Below are 14080 nucleotides of genomic sequence, written 5' to 3' on the forward strand. Positions count from 1 at the left end.
CCTAGATTAATTGAATGATCAAACTGGGTTCCCCACCACTACCACCAACCTACACTTTCCACTCTTCACCAATTAGGTAAATGATAATCATATCCAGCCAAGTATAGGTTATTTTCAGGATGATAGTGAATACATAGCTTCATTGCATTTACTTAAAACACACACACACACACACACATAAGAGAATATTCTTTTCAATTAACTTTCGTGGCCTATACTTAAGTTACAAAAAAAATATGCAATCATTGGCCAATGTCCTAACAATGGATGCTCACATTTAGAATTATATCTTTGATTAGTACACTAACAGGAATCAAGGTGAAGCTTGGCTTCAGGGGAATCTTACAAAATTAAAAAAAAAAAATTTCTAAATTGCATATGCATGGATATATGTGTGTGTGCATACATCTATGTATATATGCATATATGTGTGTATGTATGTATGTATATATATATATATATATATACACACACACATATACATACACAAGGATACATATATACATGTTAAAAAAAATTGATCTATATTTGTAACCTAAAAAATTTCTATTAATAAATCAATTGTAAATTACCTAGTGAAGTATAAACAAAGAGAGAGAGAGAGAGAGAGAGAGAGAGTTAAAGAAAATAAACTAAAGGAAGAAATGAAAATTTGTTAGAAATATATTCCTTGAAAGAAGAACCAGAATCCAATTTAGGTTAGTATCTGCTTTTATACAACAGAGAATATTGTGAACAACTGTTTTCTTCTAAAAGCATGAAGTAATACAGCAAATGGAATTGAGTGTTTTGTCCTGAAACACATACAAGAACTAGGAGCTACTCAGTCACTGCATGTCTCATAAATAAAAATAAAATCCTCAGATTTATAGAGTGAACAGATCAACAAAGTACTGTACTTGTATGTTCACAGCTGGTGGGTTAGTGTAGTCAGTGCATGCAAGGCATCGGAACTCACAGAACCATTCAATCCATGCTAATACGAGGGAGAGAAGTCAAATAAATGCTTGAGGCTGACTAAAATTAAGAAAAAATAATTAGTTTAGAGCTTAGAATAAACAAGAAAACTCATCTGAGAGAAGACGAAAGATTGAATTAATTCGTGCAAAGAGGGGGAAAAGAAGCTGGATAATGATTTCTAACACGCATGAAAATATATCTGTGAGAGTTACAACTGAACAATCAAAACCTTGACTCAACAGAAGCTTACTCGTCTCTTCAACTTACTTCTAAATATATATTTTGGGTATGTGGGTATTTTGAAAATACCTCACAAAGTGACAACCATGCCCTGCGTAGTTACGGACTGCCCTTTGGCAAGGCATTGGTTCAGCCACCCTGCCATGGATGTGGTGAAGTCATGGGACTGCAGCATGGTGGATTGTGAAGAGGTAGCAAAAGAGCTCAACTGAGCCAACAGCGCTTCCTATATTGATGTTGAGTGGAGGAATCCTTAGAAGATCGACAATCAGGACCACCAAGCTCTATCAAGAGAGTAACTGCAACGCATCCATGGTTGTGCAACCAGCAGCTGAAAGACTCACTATGACTCATGTTCCCAATTCAAATTCATAATAATGGAATTGCAAGGGGATAGAGAGTCATGAGAATCCGCAAAAGTAGCGAAAAAATATATAGTGTCCTTATGCAAGTCCTATCTTCATTCTGTAAAGCCCCGACTGAAATTGGAGTAATTGGTGCGGGTAAGAAGAGGGACATAAATTCCATTACCAAAGCCAAGGGAAGGTTACCAGATGGCTCCAGATAGAGAGAGCAAGCTGGTGGTTTGCAACTATTGAGATGCAAGCTGGGACTGGTTCGACATTGGCCAAGTCAACTGAGTTAAGGAGGGGTTTGATGTTGAAAAACTTGAAAACCTCCAAGACCCCAGAAAATCACTGATGATGCATCTCAGATCATCTGTGAGATGTATCATGGAACTGTTATGCAAGTCCAATCTTCTAAAGGGAGAGGATACATTTGATAGAATTGAACGAAGTATATGGGTTACTGATAATTATTTTATTGCACTCTCCTTCATTTGCCAAGAAGATTGAAACTAAATTTAATTCCCTATCAAACCTTTCATTCCTACACAGTGATATTAGCTTAGTTGGAAGTTTTCTGTTGAAGTGGAAGACAGATGAATTAAAAACGGGCACCACAGGAGGAATCAGCTGATGTATTCAAAAGACTGTGCTGTACAGACACATGATGCTTATGAAAGATGACGAATTTTCGAGTGAGAGGGAGTAGTGGGGCTGAGTAAAATGTAAAAGTGGTGGACCTTAACCTTGAGGTGATGGATCTCATTAACACAATGCCAAGGGACTGCTACAAATGCAGGGCTGTAATGCTGTGGTAGTCCCACCCAACCCAGCCAGTATGGCAATACAAGACATTTGACCATGATCCATGAGGAGTCAAACCTCACATAAACAGCTTTCAAAACCAATTCTTTCATCTATATCTCAGCATAGAAAAATCTAAATTTAAATGCAATATACAAACTGTGACATGTGAAATCAAAAGAAGACCAAATTGACTCAGTAATTCTTAAAATATATTATACTACAGTATGAGGAATTTGTCCCTTCCCATGAAGCACCACAGAGAAAAAAAAATTAATAATCAATAGTATTCAGCTTTTATTGATCTTCTTTGGCTTTCAGAATCAACATGTTTGATTTGAGGATTGGCAGTAGGATTTAATTCAACTAAAAATTCCTCTACTATACACATAAAGCATATTACAAAAAATTTTTTTGGCAGTTTAAATTCACTCGATATTAAATCTTCATTGTAGAACACCTCTTTTTCTTTCTATATTTATCATCATTATCATCGTTATTATTATTAGTATTATTAGTATTATTATTATTATTATTATAGTGGTGATGGAGGGGGATAAAAATATTCTAATACATGAAACTAAGCAGTTTATTATTAGCAAAGTTCCTATCTCCAGCTTCCCTATTCTGTTAGCTTTCCATTCAAAGAACCAGTACACTTGCAAATCGAATAGGGATAAAACAATTTTTTTCCTAACAGTAGAGCAAACCAATACAGTGCTAGAGATTTATCATATGTGTGTTACTATTCGTTTCTGCATTGTTCTGAGTTTAAAATCTTTCTGAGGTTGGCTTTTACCTTTTATTCTGAGGTCAATAAAATAAGCACCAATATAAAGGTGATTCATTTGACTGCATCTTCCTTACAAAGAAGGGGGGGAAAAAATGGAACACTTTCTACTTAAAGCAAAATAATTTTTTTCAATAGTCTGCAAATGCACAGCATGCATGTATGCGTGCACATATATATAAGTATGAGTGTGTGTGCGCACGCACTCATAGAAGTTGCGATTTATTAATATTGAGGTGGTGGTAGATTTTTTTCAAAGCTGGCAAACATGTAACTTGATCTGGGGCCCCAGGAGATTGAAATCTGATATCCATATTCACACATGCAAGCTTTTGATCTAAATCATTTCTTTATATTCATATTCATATTTCTCTCCACTACTAAGAGACCTCGCTGCTTGTTTTTTTTATTTAGCATTTGCAAGTTTCTTTTATAGAAGTCACACACAAAAGAGTCAAAGAGTTAATAGTTTGAGTATGCATTGTGTCCCTAGATAAGATAATAATACTTAAAAGCCCAGTCAACCATCATCATCAACATACATCTGTTTTTCTATTCTGACACAGACTGGTATGTCTCACACTCTTGCCACAAACTGGGTACATTTTACCATGCTGCTGGTTATAAAGAGATTGTCTTAAGGCTAAACAGTCCCCTCTGCTTTGTAGCATCATCATCATTTTAATGTCCGCTTTTCCAAGTTTGCATGGGTCAAACAGACTTTCTAGCCATAGCGAAACCTGTAGACCAATGGTTTCTAGGTAATTTCCCTTCATTGGTACAGGACAACTGCCAGCTAGAAATAGCAGCCACTCGCTCTTGCGCACAATATATACTTTTAAAGCGACACACAGTCACTGATCTCGTAAAGAGAAAAACAACTAGTTTTAAATCCCTGAGCAAGAAATATGTAGTAACAGTACTGTACAGTGAAGTCTATGTTTTCCCGGGGCTAAAAAGTCATGCCACTTTGGATTGGCAAATAGACTTTATTGTATAGTATTGTTATTATATATTTCTTGCTAAGAGAGAGAGAGAGAGATACACACACATGCATACCCATTCAAAGTGACCCAATTTTTCATCCACCCAATCCCATTTTTCATGTCCAACCCTGAGAAATTTACCCTCCTACACTCTGTTACTAAGTAAATAACACACAAACAATGTACGATTTGAATTTCTAAAGACCAACTGACAAGTCGAACAGCTTCTCACATGATTTTTGCTTTGCTCCTTGAGACAGTTGCTTGACTTCCAAGAATTAATAGCAAAAATCTACCTCAAATCATTCCCTATCACCTTAAAGGAAGAGTAAACACACTGGATAATATAGTCCTATATACATTAGGACAAAATGGATGAAGATCCTTCTTAAACCATGCCAGGCTCATTAGGGCCGGTTTCCTGGTTTCAGTGGCGTATATATTCCCCACTTGGACAGGACGCTAACCTGCCACAGGATTACTCATTTTTGTCAGCTGAGTGAACTGAAGCAGCGTGAAATGAGGTGTTTTGCTCAAGAACACATATTGCCCGTTCCAGGAATCAAAACCACAGTCTTATGACTATGAGTCCAACACATCTAACCACTAAACCATGTGCCTCCACTCCTATATACATTATGTTGGATAAAGATGGGATGGTCAGGACTAGAACATATCTGATCATACATTATAGCCCAATCAAGTCTGATTTAGTGCAAATACAACAATCAAAACAATAACTCTTGATAATTTGTCAACCCATCCTCATCTCAAAAGACAAAAAACTGTCTCTTTTCATTCTAGCATAACCTTTTCATTCCATATTTCTGTTAAAATTCAATGTCTTTGTTTCAATTAATTTTTAAAATAATGAAGAATTCATTAAAATAACTGTCATTATTAGGCCATGTTTGGAGCATAAATTAACACAAAATTTTGTTGGTGGGCGATTTTCATTTAGATCACTTTAAATTCAGCAAGTTATTATCATAGAGCCAAGGGCAGTCTTGGACAGGTTGATATCGAAAGGGTTAACCTAGAATTCTTAGCTCTTTGCCTCCCCAGAAGCCAAAATGTACAAACTTAAGTTGAAATGAGATTGTTCTTTCATTCATAGGCAAGAGATCACTTAGTCTTAAAACTAAAATATCTAAAGAGAAGCAGGAGGGGGGAGCAAGAGGAAAGGAGGAAGTAGAAAAAAAGGAAAAAGAACAGGAGATAAGAAAGGGAAAAGAAAATTGGTAGAAAAATGTGAAGCAACAGACTGACATAGCAAAATGGCTATAAAAGACCTCTTCAAGGGTGTAGTGCAGTTATTTCTCAAAGATGATTTTCCATTTTGATCTCACTCAACACTGATGTTACCATAACAGTGTTACACTGCTCACCTTGAGACAATAAGAAAGCCTCTACATGTTTGCTCAGTTCGCTAGAAATAGTACCCCAAATCTCCTGTATATCACTTTGAATAACATAGTACTAAATATTCTATGCTCTCAAGGAAGAAGAAAAAGAAAGAAGAAAAAAGAGTGGATGTTTATGGCTGGAATACTTTAGATACAGATCTGCAAATTCAGGACGAGCCTGAGACTAAACAACTGCCGTTTACTTATAATATATATTTCCTAAAGCAGCTCTGTTACATGAAGAATGCAATTACAATCAAGAGAGAGAAAGATGGTCTACTGGATATAATACTTGACTATGAGCACATGAGTTGATAGTTCAAATCAGATACACGGTTGTTTTTTTTTTTATTGAATTTCCAGATTTCCAGACAGAATACCTTATTCTACATAGCCTCAATTCCCTTTGGGTCAGGAATGGAAAACAGTTCACCATAGCTTTGAAATTTTGATGATGTGACTGCTTATTTTAAAAGCTTTGCTTGTTCTTCATTCCACACCTATCATCCACAGAAATGGACAGAAATCCAATGTAAAAAGTACTAATCCTTTCCAATTTTGGCACAAGGCCAGCAATTTTGAAGGGAGAAGGTTAAGTTGATTACATTGACCCCAGTACTCAATAAGTAATTATTTTATCAACTGTGAAAAAATGAAAGGTAAAGTTGACCTCAGTAGCATTTGAACTCAGAACATAATGAACCAGAAGAAACGCTGCTAAGCATTTTGTCTAGAGTAGTAGTGATTCTACCAGCCCACCACCTTAGAATTTATTAACACACACACATACACGGAAAGAGCAGGCAGAATGATTAAGAAGTTCACTTAGTAATGAGATCTCAGGTTCAAATTCTACAGTACAAGTATCTTCTATTCTTCTCCTATCATAAATGTTTCCTTCTCAAGCCACGCCAGGCTCATAAGGGCCAGTTTCCTGATTTCAGTAGCATACATATTCCCCACCTGGATGGGATGCCGATCTGTCGCAAGATTACTCGTTTCTGCCAGGTTAGTGGACTGGACCAATGTGAAATGAAGTATTTTGCTCAAGAACACAACACATCACTTAGTCCAGGAATCAAAACCACAATCTTATGATCACGAGTCCAACGCCCTAACCACTAAGCCACATGCCGTCACTCTTCTATCATAGCCAAGTGAAGTTGGGAAGGTGGAAACTATAGAGATGCTCATTAGAATGACTGTATCAGTAAATTCAAAGACCATCCAACATGCCAATCCTATCAGGAGGATTATGTTAAGGGTACGTGTAACACTCCTCTGTGAAACACTCCTCAACTTTACACTATTATTCAAGGATTAAATAGAACAACTGATTGTATTACAGAAATACTCTTCATCAATTCTAACAAGGATACATTTACAATCTCCTACATCTTATTCCTTTCAGGAAAAAATCCAACAAAAAGAAACTAATCTTTGCCATTATTCATCATCATTCAATGTCCATACTGACATGGGTTGGATGGTTTGACCAGGGCCAGTAAGTTGAGGGACTGCATCAGGATCCAGTCTGAGTTGGTATGGTTTGTACGGCCGGATGCCCTTCCTACCACCAACCACTCTGAGAGTGTAACGGGTGTTTTTACGTGCCACTGGCATAGGATACCATGACTATACTATCTATTTTTTTATTTAACATACACTTTTCCATGTTTGTAGAGGTCCGAGGGATTTTGTTGAGGTAGATTTTCTATGGTCAGATGCCCTTCCTATCACCAACCCTCACTTGTTTCTAATTAAGGTAATATTTCACCACAGTTGGACATGTTTTTGCAGAAAACTGGAAATGACCACCACCACTTGTATGACAGTGATGTTCATTTAACAGCCATCATTTGGTGTCTAGACAAGGTCTCTCTCACACACACACACACAAATATGATGGGAATCTTTCAGTTCCCATCTACCATATTCACTCACAAGGCTGTATTCAACCAGGGGCTACTGTAGCAGACATTTGCCCAAGGTGCCATACAGTGGGACTGAACCCAAGACCACATGGTTGGGCAGCCATGCCTGTGCCCATCCAGTATTTAAAAGAATGTTTGTTTAAATTATTACTTTAACACTTTTACATTCATTTTAACATGACATGTTTTCTCTTATTGCTACCTTGAAATCAAACCAGACTTCATACATCTGGACTGACAGGGCAGTTTTTATTTTATGCGTGCAAGCTGCTTTCTTCTTAGAATGTATTTTTAGATAGACTGGAGCAAGTGAAATAATGTGGCTTACTTAAGAGAGCCTAAGTACAACAGCAATGTCCTTATCTAAATTAAACAAGCTTTTGACTGGTGTCCTCATTGCCAATAACATTAGCAATAACACCTTAGTCGCGTGACCACTAAGCGTCTTGTCTCAATTTAAATAGAGATCAACTGCATAATTCTTGAGAAAATATTATACTTATATTTCACATGAAAGTAATAATAAAAGTGAGTAAATATTTTATTCTGATATTTTAAAGAGAAGAGAAAATGTGGGTTGTAAAGCAAGGCTACAATAGACTGTTTAGAGTTAATTCAGCTAATTCTAATACTGACACAGTTTGAATGCAGAGGAAGTGTTACAAGTGTAGGTTAGTTGTCCTATGAGAAAAATATATTAATCTAGCACCAACTAAAAAGTCAGTTCTATTGAGCCATCCATCTGCTACTTCTCGTTTATTCAGTTATACTAGAGACTAGAATAGCAAAAAAAAAGAACAAAACAAAAGGTTTGTCAGATCATTAATAGACTCCATTAATTAATAACAAGAATTCAACATAATATCAAAATGTAAATGCTAACTTAATATATATGTGAGACCATAGAGATAGTAAGAGAGAGAGAGAGATAGAGAGACAGACATGTGTATTTTGGTCTTAGTTTCATTATAACTCACTAAGCAGTTGTCAGCTGACAGTACACTCTTCAATTACTAATATTATTTTCTACTTCTAGGCACAAGGCCTGAAATTTTGGGGAAGGGTGCCAGTCGATTAGATCGACCCCAGTACGCAACTGGTATTTAATTTATTGAAAGGCGGCGAGCTGGCAGAAACGTTAGCGCGCCGGGCGAAATGCTTAGCGGTATTTCGTCTGTCGTTACGTTGTGAGTTCAAATTCCGCCGAGGTCGACTTTGCCTTTCATCCTTTCGGGGTCGATAAATTAAGTACCAGTTACGCACTGGGGTCGATGTAATCGACTTAATACCTATGTCTGTCCTTGTTTGTCCCCTCTGTGTTTAGCCCCTTGTGGGTAATAAAGAAATAGGTATTTAATTTATTGACCTCAAAAGGATGAAAGGCAAAGTCAACCTCGGTGGAATTTAAACTCAGAACACAAAGACAGGCGAAATACTGCTAAGCATTTCACCCAGCATGCCAGCTCACTGCGTTTCAATTACTAATATTACAACTAACAACTATCAGATCACATCAGCTGTGCGTCTTGTATAGTTGATTCATAAGGCTGATGGCAGTCACTGAAATGGGAGAATAGAATGTATCAATAAGATTTGTACTATCCTCATCATCATTGCATGCTTGCTTTCTATGCTGTCATGGGTTGGAGTGGTCTTCACAGTTCTTATTCAGAGTTAATAACCTTCTAGATAAGTTGAGGGACATCTTGATCATAAATTTTATTTTGGCAGGGCTTCTGCAGCTAAATGCCCTTCATTATGTCAACCATTTTACTGAGTGTATGGGAATGAATTTTAATATGGCACCAGCACTACAGAAGCTGCCATGTCTTCAACAAGGTAAAATTAAAGAGGACTTTCATCCTAAGTGGTTTCCATTCATTCAACCACTTTGCAGAGTGTACTGAGTGCAATTTAATCATGGAATCTGCTCTATTGAAGTTGCTTTGTACCTTGCAAGACCAAAGAAGATCTCACCACTCTTTACTGTCCCCATTTGTACAAAGCCACAAGAGCAACAGAGTGGGTAGAAGAGAGGCTAATTGCAAAAGATGAGCAAACGTATAAAGGACAAAGAAGGGAGATTGTGATGGAAGACACAGAATAACTGTGTAGAAGAGAAGGGGGAAATGGGAGAGACAATGCTGGAAGAAGTAAAGTAAGAGAGATAGTGATGGTAGAGTGTAATAAAAGAGTTAAAAATGACAGATTGTGACAGAGGAAAGAGAGACAGAAATCATAGAGAAAGCAAGTGATGGATAATTGTAGAAATACTCAATGGTAAGAGTGTTCTGGATATTAGTAATGAGTGATCTGGAAGAGCAGAAGTGATGGCTAGCCAAACAGTGAAGTTCACTGAGGGAGTATAGCAAATCCAATCATACCCCATATTACTAAGGTATTGTGATGGGGGAGAGACATTAAGGAGGATTGATGGCTTTGATAGTAGAGTCCTGAGAACCAGTGAGAACATCAGATGGCAACATCACTTTTCTAACAAAGAACTGTGTGCATGCACGTATCAGCTCACAGCCTCCCACCAGAAATTTAAAATCCAAAACAGAAAAGGCCACACAACACATTGTTCATAAAGCCACTTGTCAATACACACTGACCAACAAAGATGCTGTTTCCTCTTGCTTCGCATTTTATACTGTTTCTATGTTGGCCTCTGTTCCTCAAAAGATAACTGCTCTCCTACAACCTCCAAACAGAGATTATCATGTCAATTCAACTACCCTCCAGCCATCACTTATGTGCTGACTCTTCAAGGACCTGTACTAAGCAGTATACTAAGTCTTTCCTTCCCAGAACCTCAACTCTCTGGAATTCCATCCCATCCTTACCTATGTTTTTCTTGCAGTCATCAATTTGAACCAATTACTCACAAGAAAGATTAACCACATCAGTTTCAATGTTTGAACCCTGATATTGAGAGGCCATGGGCACAAACCATACCTCTAAACCAATCTAATAAAATAAACAAACAGAAGCTTTAGTGATTCTTGAGTGTTACTAACTACTATGAATTTACTACTCAACTGAAACCATCAACTCAGTAAGTTTGTTGTCTAAAGTTATTTTGCAGAAAATCTTAGACAGACACACATTCATTTCCCTGACATGTATTACAAGATGACAGAGCAATATTTTTCTGCTTTAACACACATAAAATGTATCTATTGATTTATCTTTGAATCATAGGTTAATATGAAACAGAGTGTTTTGTCTGTTTTTCCAGAAGGTACTTCATTTTATGGAAATTTTGTTTCATTCTCAAATTCATCTCATAAGATGAGTTCACACCTATTGCACAGAAATAAAGACAAGTAGATAGAAGCTATGATAGCTTCATTTAATCATCAAATTTGATTGTTATATTTTGTACCTTTTTTTTTTTTACTTTGTTATTTTGGAACAAAGAATTCTAAACTGAAGCAGCAAAACATTTCAGATAATTCAGTCATCTTATTCACATATACATTAAATATATATGTAAGCCTATGTAATAGATATACAAACATCAATTTTACCAATTTCTCTGTAGACTGAAAAAAATGATAAAGAGCCTTAATCAACTGTTGACCCTTATTGGGATCTCATCAGGTGTCTACATCACTTGCCCAATCCCAGAGAAACAAGTAACCATTCTGTTTATATGCTCATTAAATCTAGTAGCAATAGAGAACTGGCGACACTAATTTGTATACCTTTAGTGTTTAACATTTTAATATCAGCAGCTTGATACATATTTCTTTAATTAATCCAAAGATCAAGAAGATCTATTAGATATAAAGGACTCAATCCACGAATGGAGAGTGATTATTTCATTTGAGAGATTTACAGATTTACTAATGTATTACAAAAGTTTTCTTCAATTTCTGAAGAAAATCTTTGATTTGAAACAGTACTACTTCTGTAAAACTCAGAAAAGAAATACATGAAGAAAATAACCAGCAAATGGTCTCCTTACCTTATTATTACTTCCAATACCCATGGCATTTTGTGCAAATCTTTCTTTAGCTTTCAATGCTTTTGCACGTTCATTTCGTAGTCGTTCATCGTCTTTCAAAAGTGAAACTAATTGTTTGGCTTTCTCTCGTACATTCATACCTTGGTCTTTGTTGTCCTCAGTATATTGAAAGTCTTTTAAAGTCTGAATTGCATAAACATTTTCTTTACACTGCTGAGCTACCTTTTCACTCCCAGTTTTAATAATATAATCCAATAGCACTAAAGATTTATAAACATGTCTCCAGTTCTTCCCATGATCGTTTAACCGCTTCCAGATCATTTGCATAATTTCTGTGAAGGCAACAACATTGTAAGTTAGATCGGCTATCTCAGACATCAGTGTACTTGAAGGTCCCCATGGGTCATTTGATGTCGCTTCCCGAACTTTGATCTGGGCATCTGAGTAATTCCAAACAACATTTTTAATTGTTCGTCGAATGGTTGGCATTTTTCTTTTCTCAAGACCAGAGCCACAACACTGCTATTAAAAAGCTACTATGAATATCTCAATATTCCATCATTTCTTTTACACCTGGGAGGAAAACAAAGAAGAAAAATAAATTAATCAAATATTAACATTGCCTATCAAAGCAAAATTTTGGAAAAGAATTAGATTAAACCTTATTCTGAGAAATAATTGAGAAAATACTGAGAAATGCTAAAATATCAAAGTAGTTAAACCTTTCATGATTATACAAAATTTTTACCATCCAACTTTCTACAAGTCAAAAATGAAAATAGCTTTGATTCCAAAGAAAAAAAAAACAAAAAAAATCATTATCATTAACAGACAACGCCCACTGTTCCATGTTTGCCTAAGTCAGACAAAATTTGTTGAGAGAGATTTTCTAAGGCCAGATACCCTGCCTCCTGTCAATCCTCACCTGTTCCCAAGCAAGGTAATATTACTCCATGGCCAGACATGTTTTCATGAAAGACTGGAAATGAACAACCTCGCTTGTATGACAGTGATGCTCATTTACAATCCTCACAGGATGTCAAGACAACAGTTCATGCACACATGCATACATACATACATATAACTACACACACACACACACACAAGTGCAGCTGCTTCCTTCATCCCCCATCGGATAGCATTTTGGCTAGCCCAGAGTAATAATAAGACACTTGCCCCAGGGGTTGCACAGAAGGTCTGAACCTAGGACCACTTGGTTAAGAAGCTTCTTAACCACACAGCCATGCCCGCACCTAAATTATGCCTTAAAATATACAAAATGATCTCATAAAATTATTCCAATGATATATATTGAAAAAATGGTATTTGAAATCCTATATGACTCAGAGAAAAATGTTATGTTAATAAGCTGTAGAGCATTCCTCATTCTGGTATTATGTTAACGTATCATCAACACAATCATCATAAGCAAATACTAATCAATTGGAGGCAGATCCATGGACTTTCAAGCAGAACTTTGCTCAAGTGTGCAGTAAATTAACTTAAAAAATAGATAAGACAAATGTAAATGAATCTCCTTTCATATGTGTTTGTAAGCTGGGGGGGAATCGTAGCTAAGAGAAGGTATTTACCCCCCAGAAGTCAAACTAATTCTGTAGTCCAGGGTGCAGTCAGTCAGTTTGTTTTAGATATCACAAAATATCCTGGTTGAACATTGCCTGCTAATCTTAGCAAAACGGGTGGGCCAATGAGGGGAAATTATGCGAGCACTGAGCTGCCTAGAAAGAGTAGTCCTATCACCCTACAACCACACATTGCTATCTTTAAAAAAAATGGACACATTACAAAATGTCCAAGATACTCATAAGAAGGTGAAATGGTTATAGCAAGAATGGCTGATCAGAAAGATTCTCTTGATCAGGACCATGAGTTTAAACAACACTCACTAGTTAGAATTTCTTAGTTATATGACAATATTTCATTTTCTTCAACTCTGATACTTCAAGACCAGATTTTATATATATATACGTAAGAGAACCATCCAAACATGGCTGTTTCCAGTGCCGCCCCGACTGGCCTCATGCCGGTGGCACTTAAAAAGCACCATCTGATCGTGGCCATTGTCAGCCTCGCCTAGCCCCCGTGCCGGTGGCACGTAAAAACCACCATCCGACCGTGGCCATTTGCCAGCCTTGTCTGGCACCTGTGCTGGTGGCACCCACTACACTCACGGAGTGGTTGGCGTTAGGAAGGGCATCCAGCCATAGAAACATTGCCAGATCAGACTGGGCCTGGTGCAGTCTTCTGGCTTCCCAGACTGCAGTTGAACAGTCCAACCCATGCTAGCATGGAAAGCGGACGCTAAACGATGATGATGATGATATATATATATATATATACATGGTTCAGGGTTCAGTCCCACTGCGCGGCACCTTGGCCACCATTGTATATACATATATACATGTGTGTGTGTGTATGTGTATATATATATATATATATTATATATATATATATATATATATATATATATGATTGTATTTGCATCTATGTTTGCCTCCCCCACCATCGCTTGACGACTGATGTTGGTGTATTTGCATCCCCGTCACTTAGCAGTTCAGCAAAAAGAGAACGACAGAGTAAGTACTAAGCTTACAAAGAATAAGTCCTGGGGTCGATTTG

The 14080-nt window shown here is 36.9% G+C and overlaps 1 protein-coding gene across 9 annotated transcripts in view; it reads right to left on the bottom strand.

Moving 5' to 3' along the window:
• Positions 1–14080, bottom strand: part of LOC115222864 (epsin-2) — a 114764-nt gene that overhangs the window by 77661 nt on the left and 23023 nt on the right. For all 9 annotated transcript variants that reach the window (XM_029793228.2, XM_029793227.2, XM_029793220.2 and 6 more), the window contains one exon: positions 11441–12013. In XM_029793228.2, coding sequence (XP_029649088.1) covers positions 11441–11929 — 489 coding nt within the window. In that variant the 5' untranslated portion in view covers positions 11930–12013. The remainder of the gene's footprint in view (positions 1–11440; positions 12014–14080) is intronic.

The sequence above is a fragment of the Octopus sinensis genome, linkage group LG21 (genome assembly GCF_006345805.1).
Source record: "Octopus sinensis linkage group LG21, ASM634580v1, whole genome shotgun sequence".
Classification (NCBI taxonomy): domain Eukaryota; kingdom Metazoa; phylum Mollusca; class Cephalopoda; order Octopoda; family Octopodidae; genus Octopus; species Octopus sinensis.